We start from the raw sequence: 21,783 nt of genomic DNA, 5'->3' as shown, positions 1-21,783 counted from the left end.
GTACTGTCACTCTATTATTTTTACTAATTTTCTTGGTGTTCTGCAAAGGAACGGATATTGAGGATAACAGAAAATGACACAAAGTAATTAAATATAATTCAGAATTACAGTTTTTTCTCACAGATATGACCTTTAATGATTTTTAAAAAAATGTACACAAATAAAGAAATATATATTTTGACAGCGGAAATATATTTCATTTACATACAAAACCAAATGCAATATTATGTACAAGGTTTAAAATAGTAATACCAGAATTTTATGTACACTGTTTTAAAACTACCTAAAACTTACATAAATTATTTCAACTCTATAACAAAATTTAAGGGTAGAAATTGTATTTGTACCCAATCCAGTCAATCCATGTTTTATACAATATTAACATTTATTCTTTAATTATTGTTGTTTGGTAAAATATCAGATGCCAAAAAAGAATGTTTTGCAGTACATTTAATTTGTTTAAATGTAAGTATATTTACAAGAAAAGTGAAAAACAGTTAATTTTTTTTTTTGCTCAGAACATTCAGCTCTCTCTCTTTCTCTTACATACACACACATACACACACCTCTATTACTGATTCTAAAATCTTGATTTGAAAAACAAAAAATTGTATTATTAAGTGTTTATGCTGTTGTTTTAAATAATTTTAATGTAAAGGATCATTAAACAATATACAGAAATTAATTCTTAAAATATATATTTTTTGTTACATTAAATGTCAATAAAATTGGTTTAATAAGTTATTAAATAAATATATGTATATAAAATTTAAAAACTATTTAAACAAAACATTGTGTATAACTTATTTAAAGTAATGGATATTACTTACCACAAGTCAAACAACTTATTTTTAGGAAGTGTAGTAAGTAAATGAAAACATGGATGTTTCATTCTACATTCCTACTAGAAAAGTTCCAATATAAAAATGTTTAAGTTATGAAGATGAAGGAAGTGGTTGTTGCGATATCGACTTGGCTACACATTCGATGATTTGAACAACACAGCGACCAAATTCTTCGATGATTTGTGATTGCGTGTGATCAATGTTGGCACGTGAATACTGTTTCTCCCATTCTTCAGCTTGGGCTATTAAGCATTGGCAGGTCGCCTGGACTACCTCGTTGGTCATAAGGTTGAATGCCTGCCTAACATAAAAACTGGAAATTTGAAAGTTTGAATCTTAACTGCAGCTAGACATAACTTGTATAGGGTAAATGAGCAAGAAAATTAATTATTTGTAAATGTCAGTAAAATCTGCTCATTTTCAAGTTTCTAAAATCTGTCTAAAATGAAGTATTCTGAGTTTGAAACAAATATCATTCTTTCAATAATAACTAAATTCAAATATAGTTAGTTTTTAAATTTCAATTAGTTTTTAAAAGTAATTTCAAACTGAAATATAATCCAATATTTGATTTCAATATATTTAAAAAATTAAAATAAAATAAATGCTTTAATCACCTCTTCAAAAAATAAAAATACATAAAAGTTATAGTAGCAAACAATGTTATTTTAATTAACATTCACACACAAAAATAAATTTGTAGAAACAAATAATTATTAGACTGATGCAAAAATATTGCAGGTTTTCTTTTTTGGCTCGATTTTTATCAATTGTGTAAAGAAAACCAAGCCATAATGCTAAGTGATACAAATACTTTAATTTAATGTGAAGCTCTGACTACAATATAGCCTTACTTCTGACTGGCACCAATACGGTGTACCACTTGTATTAAATGGAGCTGAATATCCCTTCTCTAAAAAAGTAAAATATCTCAATGACCTAAAAATTTCATGGAATCAGCAACTAAATAAAATTACTCAAAGGGTGAAGATTTGTAGATGTAAACACCATAGTGGGAAAGCTGGGCTCCTATTTTGTATTTATTTTATAAAATGGGGTTTTCCACAACACCAGTTATATCAACTTTTTCACTAAAAATACTTTGTTTTAAAGAATTTATATAAATTTCCTGAGAAGGGGCAACAGAAGGGCCTGGTCCAAGAATAAATGTTTAACACTCATAGTTCATCAAGGATGTTATTTCAATAAACCTCATCAGACTAAAATAGAGTTTATTTAATATTAAGTTTGTTCCATCACACGTCCAAACCAGCAAACCAGTGGGCGCATGTACTGCTGTTTTGGCTTTCTATCATGATCCAAACCCAAACTCTAACTGTCAATTGGCAGTTCCATCGTGTTTTCAGACCGGTTTGTGACTGGATTTTGATTGTCAAAACAATCCAAGAATTTTACTAAGGACTGGCAGTCAGAGACAAGTGCAAATAAAAATACAATAAAAGGCATTTTAGAAAAGATATATTAAAGCATACAACTGAAATTTTTTTAACAAAATCATAAATAATGAGAAAAAATTTATTGGCCATATTCATTATTCCATCTAAGCACTTTTGATCTTGCCAAATTGCCAAGTTCTTACTCAACTTGGTGGAAACTGGTAAAATAAAACATACATATGCATAAACTAAATGTTATTGTATTTTACTTTTTTTTTTCATTGGGTGTTTGGTTAAAAAAAATATATTAGTTGAAAAATGTGTAAAAAGGAAGAATATTACAAGTTAATAAAATAAAAATAAACTTTTCTTTCAATTGGAATAACGTACATTTTTAATTTTTCGTAAAATAAAATGTATCTTTCTACTGATAAAAATTTCTATAAAATAAAAATGCAATAAAAGGCATTTTAGAAAAGATATATTAAAGCATCCAACTGAAATTTTTTAACAAAATCATAAATAATGGGAAAAAATTTATTGGCCATATTCATTATTCCATTGAGAGTTGTCCATAAGTTGGATAATATTCAATAAAAAAAAAGCGAATCTTCATGTTGTACTATCAACATGAAATTTATTATTAGGGCTACAAACAAATTTACAATGTTCCCATTTTAAGAACACAATTTTAAAATACCTAAGTAGGCCAGCGTAATCCCGATTTTGCTGCCGATCACCAGGAATCACTTTCCTTACAAAATAATAGACACAATGCACAAATATATATAAACAAAATGTCTGGTTTCAATTTCAAATGGATATTTCGCACCTAAACTGTCAGAGACCGAGATTGGAAAAAATATTTCCATCAGAGTTAAGAATCCGTGATTAGTCAACATTCGGATATGTGCAGTCTTAAATCACGGATTAGTTGGCTACTGGTTTGTGATTGGGAGATGGAACAAACTGATGGGTACACCGGGAAGTAATGGATGAGCAATACGAATGTGCTTGGTGAATCTCATCGAGAGAATTAAATCGAGGTGAAAGTTGTGCAGAAGCCACCAACAAGTTTGAAAGTAAACTCAGAAAGCAATCTGTAAATTGTATTCTTGGTTTGCACCTCCTCCTTTATTTTTGCATCAGCCCAAAAATTACAATAATTAAATATAAGGGTATTTCAACTTTAAGGTTATATAAACCTTCAGGGTGCATGTTTTTTTTTTTGGCGGGGAGGAAAAAAAACATTTGGAAGAATGCCAGGTTCGAATATAGGGCCACTGAATTTGAACCTGGGACCTTTACCTTACAGTGATGAGGGCCGTATCAACGCCAAAACCATTGCGGCCACCAACACCCCACTCAATAATTTAAATCTGATAATTTAACCTAATACATTTTAAAATACAACAATCCCATGGAAATATTTACCTTTGCCCTGCAGAATGTTGATCATAAGGCATTTTTAGAAAGGATGCACCATCCTTCGTTCGTATCCGGTCATCATCATACATGGGGCCTCTCTTGTACATAAAACTTTCTAAGTTTTTACAACCGACACATTTACAGTTTTGTGAGCAAGGTATTTTTGCCTGAAAAGAAAAAATCTTGCTTAATGATCTCAATGAAGGATAAAGAGTTTACACGAGATATTAATTACCTCATAACATTCACAATAATTTTTTAGACACCCGGACCGCCTGCAATTACATCCTTTATTATGCCGCCTTTCCTCACTACCTGTGATAGTTTTGCCAATTTTTGGCCTGAAAGCAGTAGGGTTTCTTTCTAAGCACGATTTGATTGCCATCTGTCTTTCCTCTTCATGGTCCAGGTTATTGTAGCAAGTAGTACAATTACACATATTGCAAAACTCACCATTTGCAAAGCAATCACAATATCTGAAACACATATGCGATAAACTTCAGTGGCCCTTTTTTAGTATACCAAATGAAACTGAACTAGGCTACTAATAAGGATTTTTTAATATTGTCAAGAAATTTTAATTCTATTCATTCAATTTTTATCTTTTACATCTAAATTTAATTTTCTGGTTTTGAACACAAGGATGGGATAATATGTTCTGAAAGCTTGGCCAAAGTAAGTTTTTCTTTTTGTTTTCAGAAGTTTTATCTTTCTTGTTGTCATATAAAATTTAAATGAATATTTGAACATAATTGGGGTTTAAAAACGGATATAATTGATTGACTATAAAATAATCAGACATAAACAATGTTTAATACAACTATTTTATTAGGTAAATAAAATTTTTACCATGTTTAATGGGAGTTACATTTTATGACTGAATTTTTTACATATTTCTGAACATTTTGAAGATTTTTATTACTACATGAAAATCCAGTCTTGAGTTATTGTAATTGTTGAATCAACTGATATCAGCATTGCTAAGCATCGCACGGGTAGCAACCGAGGGGTTTACAATTGTTTTTTTTTCCATTCAGGATCTTGAATGAAAGAAGAAAGGCATGGACACTTAGATGTGAAAGACGATATTCCGATAAAACTGAGCATTCAGCCACAAAGTGAAAAATATCTTCCTTTATCCTTGAGTTGCATAAAAAATACAGTTAATTAGCATTAGATTTCCAGGATTCAAAGTTTAGAAATATTTGCTCGCAATGCATTTTTAGAAACCAGCACAGTCTAGAGGGGCATAAAAGGTATGCCTGCTTGCCCAGAGGATTGAAGAAACAAAGGAAGGAATTATATCAATAAAGCCCTATTCAAAACAATTGGTTCTTCAGATTGTGTAATTAAACTGTGAGATAAGGGGGCACCTGTAGCCACAATTGTTTAGGCGTTGACACAGCACTCACTGCTATAAGGTAAAGATGCAAGGTATGACTCCAGCATCCCTGTATTTGAACCCGACATATTTACAAATGGCTTTTTTGCATTTGAACAGCAACATCCCGAGGGTTCGTATAACCTCATTAAAAAAAAGAAAAAATCGAATATGGAATAGCGAAAACTATAGGTTCATTTGTGCATGTCTATTTTGTGAAAAGGAAGGTCGGATTTTTACCCGAATTGTTGATATTTGAAATTACTTCATCATAAATCATTGCTAATTAGTGTGGGGTGTGGGTTGGGTAAGTTGCTTCCCCACATTGGATATTGATTTACAAATTAATTTAAAAGTCACAAATCCTGTATGTTGTTTATGCTTTAATATCAAGCGCAAAATCAAGTGATCTACAATTATATAACAACTCGGTTGTGATATCGCATATACAAACTAAAATAAAATATACTTACAATTTAAGGCACAAAGATTTTGTGCAGTTGCAAGGCTTTCTTGGGCGGATTCCATTTGCTTCTACAATTTCGTCTCCACTCCAGTATTCTGTCTTGACCTCTTTTGAAATCATATTAAGATTAGGGCTTACGTTAGCAGAATTGGGTGACAAGGAGTTAGTAGTTTGGACTAGTTGCTGTTGTAGCCAACTTTCATCCTTCGGTGCAATCTAAATGTTGAAAACAATATTTTTTTGCATTAAAACAGAGTTGATGTTTATAGAAATGATGAATTATGGAGTGATTGTGATGTTCAATCCTTTTTAAAAAGATAGTTCCTACTCACAGTAAGTTGTTTTGCGATGATGATGAGCTATAAGCTCGAAATCTGGATCGTTGCAAAACAACTTACTGTGAGTAGGAACTATCTTTTTAAAAAGGAAAAAAAGAGTTGGTGTTTTGCCAGTTTCAACAGAAGAGTTTGATAGCCTTTCCCAATTTTATTCTATCCGACTGTACCGTATTAAATGTCCATTTTGTTTACTTTCTTTCTTAATCCTCCTCCTTTATTATGCAATGCTTACAAACATGTCATTCATACCGAATTAAAGCTCTTTTATTTTTCTTACTTCTTCAGTCATTGGTCTGCTTTCATTTTTGAAACTTCTCTGAGAAATAAATTATTATCAACAATGACTTCACCAGAATTATGCATGATTTTTCAGTAAGGATTTAAACTTGGTTATACCGCTGCTGAGGCATGTCCTAACATCAATAAGGCTTTTGGGGAGGACTCTGCGAATGAAAGGACTGTTTACAAGTGGTTTTCAAGGTTTCAGCAATTTTGAATTTGACAACGAGGAACGAGGTAGGCCGGAAACCAAACTAGGGGTTGAGGACAGTGGTTGAACCTTGTCCCTCAAAAAGCACTAGGAAATATGCCAAAGAACAGGGAGAAGGTGCTATGACCATTTCAAGGCATTTAAAAAACTTGGAAAAATGGGTATCACACGAATTGTGAACAAAATCAAGCCTGCACAAAAAAAAAAAAATTACTTGATAAAAATGGGTGGTTTGGTCAATTTTAATTGTTTAAGCCCTGGTGAAATAATAACAGCAAACTCGTATAGCCATTTTTTTTTATCAAAAAGTCCAGAGAAAAACATCCAAATTCGGTCAATCAAAAGTAGCTATACTCCTCCACAAGTTCGTCCTCACGTTTCAAGATTGACTGATTGACTAGGTAAAAACTTATTTCTTAAGAATATTTTGATTGATTAAAGAGGTATTTATCATACTGATTCCAGCTTTATATTATCCCAATTACTGACATTTCATATGGTACAACTAGATAATACAGTCAACTCTTGTTAATTCAAAACTCAATAATACAAATTTCTTGATACTTCAAACTCCTTAGCTGTTAACTTCGGTAAATTGAAAAAAAGTTGTGTATTTGGATACACCTTTTCCACATATTCCGTCCAGCACAGTTTCTTTACATTTCTCAATTCTCTTTAGACTCACTGTTGTTATATTCAGCACTCAGAATGAATTTAAAAAAAATGTATGTGTCTCTTTCTATGGAAAAAAAAAAATGCGGCTGTAGGCAAATAAAAAGGCATGGATGAACAGAAAATTTCGATGCTGAAATGGGAAAATAAAATAAAAACAGCCACCTTTTTCTAAACAATTGTACTGTTTACTACCACCCACCGAATTTACAAAATATAAAATTAGTTTTCCTCGCTAACACGACATCAAAATTACGACTCCTAGAACATGGAGCAATCCAGAATTTTAAAACCCTTTATCGTAAAGAAGTCGTAAGGATTAAATTAGAGGGTACGGAGACTAATGAAAATATTAACATTACATTATTGACAGCAATGATAATGATTGACAAGGTGTGGAAGAATGTGACACAGAATACCATATTATATAAGTTTTGAAAAATGTGGATTTACAAGGGATTCACAGAATCCACCGGAATCACAGGCAAGGGAAGAAGAAATGAAAATAGACGTGAGAGACACATGGAACCTACTTGCTGAAGTTCACCAAGATTTAACTTTTGATAACTTCATACATTTCGATGACGTGACTGTTTTTGGATCGTTATCAGACATGAAATTTTGGCTAGTTCTTGCGAAAATGATAGCAATGACGAAGATGAGGTATATGTAGCAGAGCAAATACCAAATGTTACATCTAAGGAGACCAGAAAATCTCTTGACATGCTCTGTAATTTCCTGGTTACAAAAATGTGGATGACTATGTTCTCAGCACTGGTCTCTGGAAAATGCTTTAGACAAAGAGCATCAGGCCACCATGAAGAAAAGATGCTTACTGATTATTTTAAGAAAGTGTAATGTTAAAGCCTACAATTTATCTTTCTACTTTTTCATTATTATTAGGTTGATTTATGTACTTTTTTTTAAAAATAAATATCCTCTTAATAATTTGATTTTTTCTTCTTGATAATTCGAACATCTTGTTAATTCAAATTCTTGATTATTTAAATTATTTTTATGGTCCCTTGGGTATTAGTACAATTTTTAGCGGAACTGTTTCCCAAGAACATTTGCCATCATCAACCAAACAAATCAAATTGAAATGTATTTATTGAATAATGTAAAATAAGGATAAACCCTATGTAATTACCATGTTAAGTCTGTATGAGGTGGCTACCAGAGCCTTCCACACTGTGTCCATCATAATAAATATATTTACCCACACCCGTGAAGATATTAATTTTCTTTTTTTTATGCCCGTATAAGATATTAATTTTTTTATGGCAGACCCTCCATGCTGTAAATTTACTTTAAATTATATATTATGTAATATTTATAACTTTTCTTTTTTTTGCAATATAAGTATATTATTATTATATTAATTTTCAATGTTAGTTAAAGAAGAATGAAAAGTTATTGATATTCTTGAAACAACTGCAATATTCCTACCTTTTTTACTTGCTGAATAAGGTTAGAAGGAAGCATGACAATATTATTTAAATTTTGTGTATGGGGAGGTGTGGCAGAGGTTTGTTGTACTGCTGATGCTGGTATGAGCACTCTCTGTGTAATCTGAAATCAGTAGCAAAATAAAAACTTATGTTACTTTAATGTTATTTGAACTTGAATATTACTTATTATTTATACAATTTTTTTTTATTACATATCCAACCATACTTCAGACATAGAACCCGGTGAAGAGAAAACCAGATCTTAGTTGTAGTACTAGTACCTGTACACTCATCTGATAATGTAGGTTCACTCCATAAAATGAAAATATAAAATGAGCTGCTGAATAACCTGTGAATTTGAATCTTCACCAAGGAGTGCCTTGAATGAAGAGAACTTTTAAAAAACAAGGAATACAAGCTCTGATCCTGACCAAAGGCATGAGACGACTTTTATTCAACCATCAAGGAGGCAGAGATACAAATTAATCTGTCACCTTGAGGTGAACGGAGATTACGATCAGTATGAAGCCAGGTAATATGGGCATTGTTCCATAGCTGACCATGCCCAACTCTTTGAAAGTGATATTTAAGTAATAAGCTCTGTTCTAGGTTGTGACATGTTTGTAGATATGCAATACGATGAAAATGTTGAAATATAACGTTTTGTTCATCTTGTCTTAGTTTTTAGGCTGGATGGACAACCCCAGACTGTGAACAACACTGATATAGGTCATAGTAACAGTTCTTAGTTAGTATCTAATAATAATGTTCTATCACAAACCACTATACACTGCATTTACAATGGTGAATGCTCACTGCACACATATAATGATAATGATACCCCAAAGATGCCTTGTGATTGTGGTTTTTACTTTACTTTTCTACATCCAAGTAGACCATGGCTCCGAGATTGATGATGTGGTGAACACCAGAGTTCAATAGCAGTCTCTATATACTCAACTGCCATTGCATATCTGTATGATCATCTGCAGAAAACAAAATGTATTCTTCCGATATCGACAGTGATGATGATTTCATGTCAGCCAATGTTGAAGTAGCTTCATTGCAGAATATTTGAAATGCATACCCAGTGAATCAAAGATAATAAACACTTTTTCTTAGACAATAGACCAACCTAGATAGAGCAAACCTTAAGCTTAAGACAAATGGCCCATCCTTTACTGATTTTACATAGCATGAAAAATTAAAAAAGTAAAATATTTTTGTGGGGGAAAAAAGAGAAAAAAATAGAAAAGAGAAGTTTACTTTCTAATTTAATGTAAATGTGTAGGGGATAAAATTTAAGTAAAACAGAATACGCCATAAAAAGCAAACATTTTCTCAACAAAGTGATCATTTGATGTAAGAACTATTTTTAATAAAAATTATAAAGATTAAAGTAACTTCTCTCAATTAACCATACACAATCCTTGTTGAACGTCTCTTAATTGCTACATACTCTTTTTATCAAATCAATTCTAGTTTAGCAATCAATATATTACAAATAAATTTTAATGTAACTTACACTGTTAGTATTTGTACTCTGAGCAGTTGATATTGGCAGTACTTTGTATGTTGTCTGTGAGTTGAGGAGAGATGAAGAGAGCGCAGCTACTGGTATTGTTTTTTGCAGAGATACAGGCATGAGCACTTTGTTCCCACCAATAAGTTTCACATATTGGACCTATTATTATATTTTTCATAAGTAATTAGTATATACATACAAATTGATCCATAAAGTGATTTAAAATAAATACCTGTTTGGTTCCTCCAGGAAGTTGCAGATGTGTTGCGATAGATTGATTTGATGTTCTGATGACTGGGCTCCCAGGAGTAGAAGTTGTCAGAATGGTACCAGGTTTGAGAGCATTGGCATGCCGAATTAAATTTACCTTCTGCGCCCCCGCTTTATTTTGTATAGAAGGTGGTGGTGCAGGAAGAATTTTTGCTGGGGACTTCATAACAGTTACAGTCTGTTAAAATAAAATCAATTACAGTAAACATTTGATAACAAACTCAAAATCGAATAGTTAGGAAAAAACTTAAGGGCAATGTGTCGTCTACAATATTAGCTAAGGCCAGTCTGAATTATTATTATTTTATTATTTTTATTTATTTATTGATTTTTTTAGGAGGAGGAAGAAGAGGGGTCAAAAATACAAAGCATGATGTTTGGAATCAACTCAACAACTACAGTATATAATAAACCAAAAAAACTGATAATTACTGATACAATAATCGTCACTCCTCAAAAAAAAAAATAAATAAATAAATAAATAAACAAAATAAAAATAAAAATAAAAAAATTAATAAACAAAGGTTCAGAATACAGAAAGTGAACTGTATATGAAATTTACAAGTAAATTTAGTTGTTTTTTTTTGTTTTGTTTTTAATGTAAAATTATGATGATACCTTTGCATTTGTAGGTAATATCTGATTTAAACTAGTTTGTGAGATGAGTCCCATTCTCCTGGCTTGCTCCAGTGTGAAGGCTTTTCCCATACCACCCAACACCTTTCCTTGAGGAGCGACAATCCTGATAGTCTGTCCTGCAGTCGATGTTCCCAAACCATCAACTGTACTAGGAATTGTCACCACACGAGCCATTTTCTATTAACATAAAATATAATAGTTTAATTTATTGTATTTTGGTTTGTATATGTTATAGTTGAAAATATACAGGAGTGTTTTCTTTTGATGTGATAATTGTATTTCCCTGAAGAAGAGATTGGCCTCTTGTTGTATTAACAACATAAATTCCACTACTGACAGTAGTCGACGTGTGTGTGTCAACAGAAAGGGTCAACTCTTGGGTTTGGTGTTTTTTGCTTTTTTGCTCTTCACTTTTCTCCTCCACTTCTTCCTTTAAATCTACATCTTCATCCATTTGCTGATTCCTTGGAATGACCTCGGGTCTCATTTCTTCAGAGTGAATTTCCATTTCCTCTTCCTTTGATTGAAATGTCTTGTCTTCAACTTGCCCTGACTCAATCACCGTTTCCTCAGGAATGACATCATCATTTATAATATCATCTATAAAATCAGCCTTTTCTTCCAAAATCTGAAAAAAGAAAAAAGTTTAATTTTTTCCCACAAAAACACTGCAATTGCTGGTGTTGAGAAACATCAACCAAAACACGGGGATATATATATGAGCTCTGTTGTTACAAGCCCACATAAAAAAACAAAAAACAAAAAATAATAATAATAAATAAATAAATAAATAAAAGCTATGCCTATATTTTAAGATTCAACTTAAAATATCAAGGTGACAAAAAACAAGTAATTAAAACCAATACGTAAACATATAAGCTATTAAAGATATTGTTCAAAACTCAAAATACTAACAACGAAGATATTTTATTTATTTCTTATAAATCCTAGAATTAGTTCGCTATGAAGAAGAGTTGTACAATTAGATATTAAGAAAATTAAAAGAATTTTACGTACTTGATTTTGGGAAATGTGTTCAACTTCATCATAGATTAATGGCTTATGTTCTTTGATGACCTGCTCATCCTCAATGGTCTCTTCAATGACACCTTCAGAGAAGAGTGAACTGTTGTCATGACTGATAGCACTTTCCATGTTGTGGATATGATCAGTCTGAATATCTACCTCTTCCTCCTGCATTTCCATGACTTTTTGCATCATCTCATTGGATATCGTGTCTTCCATCATGTTTGCTGTCATCATCTCATCGTCCATCTCATCATCCTCCATTCTCTGCTCATCGCTAGATTTGATGTCTTCTTCCTTTGGAAGGATATCAGGCAAAATCTCCATATGTGTAGGCGTCATTACCACCTTCCGTGTATCATGATGCACTTGCTCATTAAGAATGTCAAGTTCAGCCTTGATCGTTTGGAGAGAATCAAAATCCTCCAGGCTCCCGACGATGTCATTGGAGTCCAAGTTCAGTGAGTCAGTCATCATTTAATTAACTTATCACTACAAAATAAAAATAAAATAAATATTTAAACAAATTAAACTAACAATTTACTATATAATCAGGATATCTAAATATGATTCATATAATGATGCATCAATTGTCAAAATGAAATGATAATTAATATCCTGACTACATGAGAATTTTTCACATTCTCTACATATCATTATTTTTACTTATATTTAATTTTTACTAATACTTTCTTGCAATACATAAAAACATTTTCAGAAACTAACTTTTTCACATAACGCTTTTAATAAAAACTAAATTAAATCATTGTTGTTATGCCATTTATTTTGAACGAGCCTGCCTCATTAATAATGAGAAGGACAACAAAACAATAGGAAAAGCCTGTGAAAAGAAGTAAAAAATTGTCATTTTTATTATTTTTATTCTATTGTATTTATTTATTTTTATAAATAAATAATTAAAACTTAAAATTAAAACGCCGTGGGGTACTGAATACATAAATACTTATATGTATTCACGCTAATCTGAATTTTCAGTAATCAAAACTGTTTCAGATTACTAGGATTGTGTGATACATGCATGTAGAAGAAAAATTATATTTTTCCTATAGTACTATAGTATGGTAGGAGCAGGCCTATTCAATAATACAAATTCAAAACTATTTCTATCAATACACTAAAGTTAACATAATGCATGATAGAGGGGACCACAAATTTTACTTGAACACGGTTATTTGCCAATGCAGGCGGAAGGATTCAATTGACTTGAAAGTTCATTTACCTCAATGTCGACTTCAGTTCCATAAAAACCTCTGGATTTTAGTTTAGACAGTTGAAAAGATAAAATTTCAAATTTATACAAATTTGCTGCTTTCTCCATTAAAGATGCACATATTTTATCTTCCAAAGACAGACATTTTTTTTCTTTTTTTTTCAAGTTGAACAGTTTATATTCCCTTACTGGTCAGTCTTCTTGAGCTAATAAAGACATAAAAGGAATTACATTTTCGAAAATACATTTACAAAACATGTATATGTTACACCCCAACATAAGGGGTAATGAAAGTGTAAAATTTTGCACACATAAAAATTGTATTTTTTAAATTAATTATTTTTTTAAAGACTATGAATACTGAACACAAAATAAATTAACTACATGGCTTCAAATTAAATGGGAATGAGAAAGGAGAAGAAAAATAAAAGAAAGTTAACTACTGTTGTCATGAAATGTATTATTTTCAAATTCCAATAAACTATTCTTTTCATCTTAACCAAAAACTTAAATTAAAGGATTAATTATTTTATATTACGATCCTTTTATGTGCTACGTAAAATTAGTTATTGGACAATTTTTTTTTTTTAAGTGAGATGTAAGTGTAAAAAAATAGTCTAATTATATATCTAAATGGAAACTACAGCCCCAAGTGATTATGAGCTTTAAGAATGGAAAGGGTTGATTGTTTGCAGTAATGGTTATGCAGTAATGCAAGCAATGGTTGAAGTTATGACACAGAATATAAACAGAAAAATACTTTTGTTTTTATTATTATTTTCAATTGTCAGTTGTTTGATAATTTTAAGAAAAATTGTGTTTTGCTTTTAAATAGACCATTGTTAAAATACGTAAAATAACAATACATGACAAACAGTAGTTTTTGAAAAACTGTACTGTACATGTTCCAAACATCAAGAACCACAAACAGGAACCCAGAGCTGTAGAAACAATGTAGTGAAATCTACAGTACCTTTAACAATTAAAAACATTTATATGCACATTAAAAACATAGAACGCACATACACACTGCCAGCAGACCCACCAACATTTTCCCAAGAAATTCATACAATCGGCTAACATCAAAATAAAAAATGAAAATAATAAAAACAAAATTAAGATGTTTCTCTTCACATTCTGAGCTTTACTATTGATTGGCCAATTTAAAATCTGATTGCACTATGGTTTTCAATGTAAAAATAGTGCTTCAGAATAGTGGGTAAAAAAGTATACCCTCTGTCATTTATTTCAAAGTTGTACTAGCTCTAAAGTATTATGACAAGATATATGAAGGTCAACTGCTTTACTATATGTATTTTATATATATTTAATATACAGTGATAGACAAATTTAACGCACATTCAATTTATTTAGTTTAAAATTAAATCCATTATCTTTCTACATCAGTTAGAGGTAATTAGATCTATCATAGTCAAAATATACAATAAATATTGCTTTGTTTACTTTTTTTGTTTATTTTTGTATTGATTAACTCATTTGCACAAAACGTAGCATTGTGCCTTTCTATACTACTTCCAAGCTACGCCTAAAGATCGCATTCAATATTTTTCCTTCGTTGATTTCTTTTGATATCATTTTTATTCTTAAACTTTTTTCATTGACTCCAGTCAGGCATTTGAGTATGACAGTATCAGGGTCACAACATTATTAGAGGAAGGATACAGCTAGCGCGAAGTCGCCGAGAGACTGAATGTACATCACTCTACAATAGGACGGTTTATTCGGCACTTCAGAGAACCAGGGCTTCACACTAGAAGGCCGGGTCAGGGTTGACCTAGGTCTGCTGATGTGATAGAGCAAAAGAGAGAGAGAGACCGCAACATTATGGTAAATAAGATAAGAAACCTGATGACAAGTCCAAAATGCTTCGATTCCTCCATGATGGTAAGAAGAAGGCTCAATGAAAATAACCTCAGGCTCTTGGACCTCTTCTTATCACAGCTCAGAAAATGGCAAGGCTTTGATTCGCTGAGGAACGTGTGAACTGGACAGTGAACGATTTTGGAACAAGTTCACTTTACATGTTACAGATGAAGTGAGAGTAGCCTTCAAATCTTCAGATGGGCATAATTTCATATGGAGACACTCAAGAGAAGGATACGCCCCATGCTATTTCTCAGGTAGCATTCCACAGTAGATCAATGATGTTGTGGGATGGCATTTCTTTGGATGGCTCCACCCGCACCGAATTGGTTGTGGTGCAAAGATCTCTAAGTTCATGCAGGACATAATAGAAGTACACGAGTGCCTTCCCCCCCCCCCTACATCAGTGAGAGATTCTTTTCTAATGCCAGGCCCCAATAGAGCACTTATGGTGGATGACTTTAAAATTTAAGGGTGGTGCGTTAATTTTGTCATTGGTGTGATAAGTATGTTAATTAAAGTAATTAACTTTAACTAGTAATTCATTTGTTATTTTTTATGTAGTGTGGTTAAGTTGAAAAATTAGTGACATGAGTGAGACTAGACCCATGACATCTAGATCAGTACCCCGGTGCTCATGAGCTATTGGGATTTCTGACCACAAGACTAACTAATCATCTCAACTACTCGTTACACTAATTATTAACTCAAACACACTGCTTAAAAAATAAATAAATAATAATTTAAAATATATAATACTAAAGAGAGGAGAAAGCATTTGATTTTGCTAGTGAGTTTTTTAATATCTCAAATTCCACAAGTGTAGTAATTTTATGCTTATTAATTGTACCTAAATGGTATAAATTTTAAAATGTTCTGACAAAAAAAATTAAATGAGAATAAAAAACGAGTATGATAACACGGTTATTTATTATTTACATGTCTTTAAAAAGCAAAACAAAAGTAGCATCATTTTTAAACTAGGCCCGAAAATGAAACTTGACTGAGTTTAAAACATCTGTTTGGAACTTAACTGAAGAAACGGCAAAGTTTTCACTAGCTACTTTAATATAAATATAATTCAAAATAAATTAATTAACGTTTGAAGAGATTGACAATTGCAAAATCGTCATGTTGAAAAGGAGAAGATTGAAAACGAGTCGATTAAAATGTGTGAGACGGAGAAAGGGAAGAGCACAGTTTGATCGTTGCAATTTCAAAAAGGTTAACATTCAAATTCAAAACAAATCGAAGCGTAATTAATGGCGAGGTTTCCAAACGGATTTTCGCCTTTTGAAAAATAACCGGAACGACATAGACAAAAACATCCGTTTGCGAGGAGGTGAAAGAAAATATTGCCGGACGACTCGGCGGCGATAAAATCAAAATCGTTAAACAACTCACCAAAGTCGGTTGGCTCGGAAAACGGAGAAGGCGATCCAATCGGTGACGTCTTTTATCGTTGAATAGGCGGAATGCATGGAAACATTTTATCAACGTTGCGAAAGGCGTTTTCGAGGCGCGGAAAATCGAGGAGAAGCTTTTCCTGCCGTTTAGAGAGCGGCCTGACCCACGTCTAACCTGGATTATTTAAAGACATCGGGGAGAATCGTTCAAAATCACGCGCCTACCATTACTGGCCCAGGGTCCGTTTCGGCACCTACGGACTGGGGACGCGACGTACGACGATGGATTTCGTCGGAAAACGCGTCGGCCGTTTCGCAAAACCCATACAAAGCGAAACGAGACGGAACACGGGCCTGGGCAATTTGAACCAAGGATGAAAATCTTTATGCAAAACGAGGAAAAAGTGACTCAAATATAAAGGAGGCACGTGGCGGGTTCGGGCGCCAACTCCAAAAAACGAACGCCATGGCAAAACAATCACGTTGAAATTGTACTGGTTACTTAAGTAGTAACTTCCTTTCTGAAAATTATTTCATGAATTCAAATATATTCACAAACATAAGATTTGTAAACGACATATTTCCCACAAAAAACTTCTGTTCTTCTTTTTTAGGGTGGGGGTTGATGCAGAAGAAACTTCTTTCCTTCACTCTGACCTAAACAGTTCTATTGTGGAACACTGGAACCCCTTTAGCTTATAGCCATGCCTTGAAAAGTGCGCTATTCCTTATAAAACTGAACCTTGGTACCTCTTCGTGGATATCCTTGGGCATGAGAAATGTCCTAGCTGTACCGTAAATGGGCTTTACATTCGCAAAGGATATGTGCCAATGTCTCTGGTTCATCCTGATAGAGCTGGCATGTTTCCGTCTCAGCCTTGCCCTTCTTCTTAAGGTGTTAAGAGGACATTGGTTGGTATAGAGGTCTATAATCCTCCTCAAATTCTGCTTGCTGAGGAATTGCTCCTTTTTTAATAGTTGATCAGCCTGTTCATTTCCTTCTATGTCTTATGTCCAGGAACCCATTTTAAGGTAATCTTTTTTCCCAGACATTACGCAGTTTAGGCACTCCCAGCTAAAGTTTGAGTTAAAGCATATGCATTTAGTGCGTTTATAGCTTCCTGGCCGTCTGAGAGTATGTATATTTCTGCACCTTTCATATTTTTCTTTATTAACTCCCATGCAGAGTTGTACTGCATGATCTTCAGCTTGGAAAATCGTAGGGGTTAGTCCAAGGGGCTTCACTGGGTGAAGTTGGCCCCTTTTATCCCTACGCCTATTCCCGGTTCCATCTCAGGGCCATTCTTCAAATTTGGGACTACCTTTCTTCTAAATGTCTCTATTGTTTGTGCCCACTTGGAAGGGTCTGTCAAAGTTGAGCTTTTCTCTCATTTTGTCAGACATCGTTGTAGCCATTTCATATAGTTTTCATAATTGAATTAACTTTATCTTTTACGAAAGACTTAGTCTGATTTCTTCAGCTTGGTTTTCTTGACATAGAGGGCTCTTTTCTGTGAGCTAAGGATGCCTTAAAGCAGCTCTGGTCAAATTCCTCCTGTAGTTGTTCGCCCTCATGAATTTCCAGAGATGAAACAAGACATTTCTAGCATCGGCCTTCATAGTATGAGATATATAGCATGATACTGGCTTTTGTTGTGAATTCTTATTAGATTGCTAATTTTAAACTTATGTTGAGGTGAGCGGCCCTAGAAGTCTTCTGGGGCCGCTCACCTCAACATAAGTTTAAAATTAGCAATTGATTATCCAACAGCCGACTAATACAAGGACATTCTTATTAGAAATTTGCTGGTAGGTCCTCCTCCTGAAGAAACCAAATTTCTGTCGAGCACTAGAAGAACACATACTGGGAGAGGAGGTAGGACCTCCACCATCACCTTGCTGCAGATTACACAGAACAATTGTTGCGCCTCAGCAGATTTCCCAGGTTACTAGGATATCTGATCACATATCAACTAGTATTTGAATAGTCTTATAGAGGATAAGTGATATTTTTTTCTCTGTGTGTCAAATTAGCGATGATGTACTTTGTAGGGTCATGTAGCGTGACAAGGACAATCACTACAGGCATATAAGTGTTAAAACTTATTTTCAGCCACTCCTGTGATTAGGGCAGTGTATACAGGTTGAGGTTACTGCATAGCTGAGAAATAGGTGTTAGATTTGGTCACCTAACTCCCTTTTGGATGATGAAGCTTTTTTTTACTATAATGATACACATCTATTTATTTATTTACATATCGGTGACATGCTGAGTTCAAAGGTGGTGTTTCACTTTTCATTATTTCACATCACCAATAAACTTTAACAAGTAGCTACAAAGTCAAAATTGTTCACGTTAATGTAATGCATAAAGTGAAGAATATCAAATTTGACAGCATATAGTACAAAGGATTGTTTCACAAATTGTTGTGGGAAAAAAAATTAAATCCTAAGATAATGGTAGATTCTGTGTCCAAAATTTCACTGAAAGATATCTTGAGTAATACTGCTTGGTTCATATCCATCAACCCTTTCCACAAGTTTACTTTTTGAAGTTGCCACCATTACCTTTTTTAAAAAAAATTGCAAATAAACACATTCTCATTTTCTAATTATCTTCAACACTTTCTTTTCATATGAGATCAAATCTTCATCATCAATTTTCTGTAGAGCATTACAGAATTCATTCGTTTCCTTTCTTTCTTGAATTCTTTCGGTCAGAATTATCCAAGCGTTTATATTTCATAACATATTTTGTGAAAATAAGAAATTTTATCTCCTTTACAAAGAAAATGAACAACACATAATGCAGTAATGTATCAGATCTACAATCTATTGATAAAAAGAACTCGATTCTCTCTTTTACATATAATTATTGAAAAATTTGAACTAGTTACAATCAATAGTCTGAGTAATGATTGAATAATAATTCCTAAAATATTAAAAACTGACACCCAATCCAACTATATTATCCTTTTTTCTCTCAATTTCAGCTTGTGTACCCCAAGTCTCTAGCATTGGATCTTTACTATTTTCCATGATTCGAAATGATGTTCTATTAGATCTTAATTTCTCCTAATTTCATCTACATGCTGATGACACCTGTCTAACAAGCAACATCTCTGAAGCTATCTCTGCTCAACCATGATCTTTTACTCAATCGATAGACAAGTAATAACGGCATTCCCTTAAATACTAATAAATCCCAGTTAATTTTAATACAGATTGCCTATCCTCGTATCAACCCTATTAATTTTTGTCCTAAAGTTAAAAATCACAGCGTTATTTTTAACCCCAAGCTTACATTGCATGACCATGTGAAACCTATTAAAAAGGCCTACTCAAGCCTCCATTTTCTTTATACTTGACCTTTTTCACATCTCAGAAAACTAGAGTTCTACTTATTAAATTGCTGCTAAATCCTTCATTCTCTTACTGTAATGTTATTTTTTCACTTTACTTAGACTTTCAATTTGCTCGTCAACTTCAAATTGCTTATCATTCCTGCATTAGGTACTGTTATGATCTTAAAGCAAGAGATCATATTTCTTCCTATATGAACACCTTTAGCATATCAACATTCTAAGAACTGATTATTTAAAGACCATGAGATGCCGTCTGGTGTGATATAGGTTTAGAAAAACATTTTCTTTATCGTGCCAACGTTTCGTTCTTTATTGAAAACATTTTCAGAGCCTGGGATTTATAAATTATTGTTTAAATTATACAAATACATATAACATATGAATATGAATTTATAAAATTATGTACACAAAAGAAAGTTTTAGGTTTAATCAAAATATTTGTAATAATTGAAACAATTTTTATAAATCCCTGGTCCTCAAGATGATCTCAATAAAGATCGAAACAATGGCACGACAAAGAAAATGTTTTCTAACCTACATCACACCAGAGCGCATCTCACAATGTTTAAATAATCAGTAAATAATGGTCGCTAAATATTACACATTTTAACGCTTATTACTTTTATATACGCATTTAAAATTAAATCAAATAATATACTCAATATGAACTTTTTTTCCATATTCCTTGTCCAAACGCACCAATCATTTCCCAAGCTTTCAACACTCCTCTAAAACTTTAGCCTTATCCTTCAGAATTGCAGGGTCTAGACTACGGAATTTGCTTCCCCAGGAAGCACATTCTGCTTCATTGCTGGGTTGTTCCAGGTCCATAGGATATGAATTTTTAAAAATGAGATGAATCATCTCGTTTCTTCCCTCTTCCTTTTCATTTACTCGTTTCCTTTTATAATCATTATTAGTGTTAGTATTGCTATTATTATTATTTGTACATTTAAAATAAAATAAATAATAAATTATTTGAACTGCTTATTAAATATTTTATAAATGGGGAAAAAATGGGTTTTAACTTTCAACCGAATAAGTTACATATACCTAGTATCTTATAAATGAGTAACACCAATTAAAATAAAAACAATTGAAACATTTTTTTAAAATAATAATTATTATTGGATATAATTATTATTTTGAATAATAATTATTATTGGGTATAATTATTATTTTGAATAATAATTATTATTGGATATAATTATTATTTTAAATAATTATTATTATTGGAAGGAGTCTTAGTTATTAAGTTTTATTCAGTTGAAAATTCATAATTGAAGGAGAGGAATCCTACAATGGAAAATGACTTCAAAAAATTCACCAAGTAGAACAAACAATTAATTAATTAAATTGTCCAAAAACGACCTAAACCATAAACCGTAAGAACGTAATTTTTTTCCCAATTGCGTTGCACCGTGCAACCAGGCAGAGCGATGCCGTTAGAGAATTAAAGGTTCGTCGCACAGTCGCGTTGTAGTTGATCGGAATCCAATGATCCTGTTATTTCTGCGAGCTCAAAGTGGTCGGTCTTTTTGTTCTTTGTTTCACAGACGCACGAGCCCAGAAAGACCCGTTCCCAATCCACATAATAGAACAAAAAGGAAAACGACAATTCCCTCAACTAGTAAACACGTCAACAATAATTTCAGGCCTCTTCAAAGATGAAATTTTCAAATCGCTTATAAGTTCATACTTTGCTTATCGACTCTGACAATACAAACCATTCGTATAACTCACCTGAAGTACTAAATAAAATAGAAACATTCATTAAAAAAAAAAAGAACGAAATGCGACTCGGCTTACCGGTATTTCACGTTCAAAGGATAAATTGAGGCAAAATGTTAGCCGACTCGGTTTGAAAACTGGCTTTTATTTTGAAGGAGACCTTTTAACAAGATGGATGAGTGAAACCCGCCAAAACTAAGCGGGAAATGTGCAACACCACTAGCAGATTTTTACCCTA

At 32.6% G+C, this 21,783-nt stretch overlaps 1 protein-coding gene across 6 annotated transcripts; it reads right to left on the bottom strand.

Moving 5' to 3' along the window:
- Positions 1-74: 74 nt before the first annotated feature.
- LOC106660785 (protein lin-54 homolog) lies at positions 75-21,724 on the bottom strand. 6 transcript variants are annotated; one of them, XM_014383710.2, is made up of 12 exons: positions 21,624-21,724; positions 13,169-13,365; positions 11,920-12,420; positions 11,150-11,530; positions 10,882-11,079; positions 10,226-10,441; positions 9,994-10,152; positions 8,467-8,589; positions 5,525-5,733; positions 3,906-4,146; positions 3,677-3,837; positions 75-1,158 (listed from the first exon to the last, which is right to left on the bottom strand). In XM_014383710.2, exons 3-12 carry the CDS (start codon positions 12,403-12,405, stop codon positions 936-938), a joined length of 2,397 nt encoding a protein of 798 aa, XP_014239196.1. In that variant the 5' UTR covers positions 12,406-12,420; positions 13,169-13,365; positions 21,624-21,724; the 3' UTR covers positions 75-935. The 6 variants fall into 6 exon arrangements, with proteins under 6 accessions (XP_014239196.1, XP_014239195.1, XP_014239198.1 ...); XM_014383709.2 differs by lacking the exon at positions 21,624-21,724 and adding an exon at positions 16,448-16,732; XM_014383712.2 differs by lacking the exon at positions 21,624-21,724 and adding an exon at positions 16,448-16,729 and having other exon boundaries at positions 75-1,146.
- Positions 21,725-21,783: the final 59 nt, after the last annotated feature.

This window comes from Cimex lectularius, unplaced genomic scaffold (genome assembly GCF_000648675.2).
Source record: "Cimex lectularius strain Harlan isolate CLEC.00 unplaced genomic scaffold, Clec_2.1 scaffold24, whole genome shotgun sequence".
Lineage (NCBI taxonomy): Eukaryota > Metazoa > Arthropoda > Insecta > Hemiptera > Cimicidae > Cimex > Cimex lectularius.
This window is presented reverse-complemented; position numbering and strand designations above follow the sequence as displayed.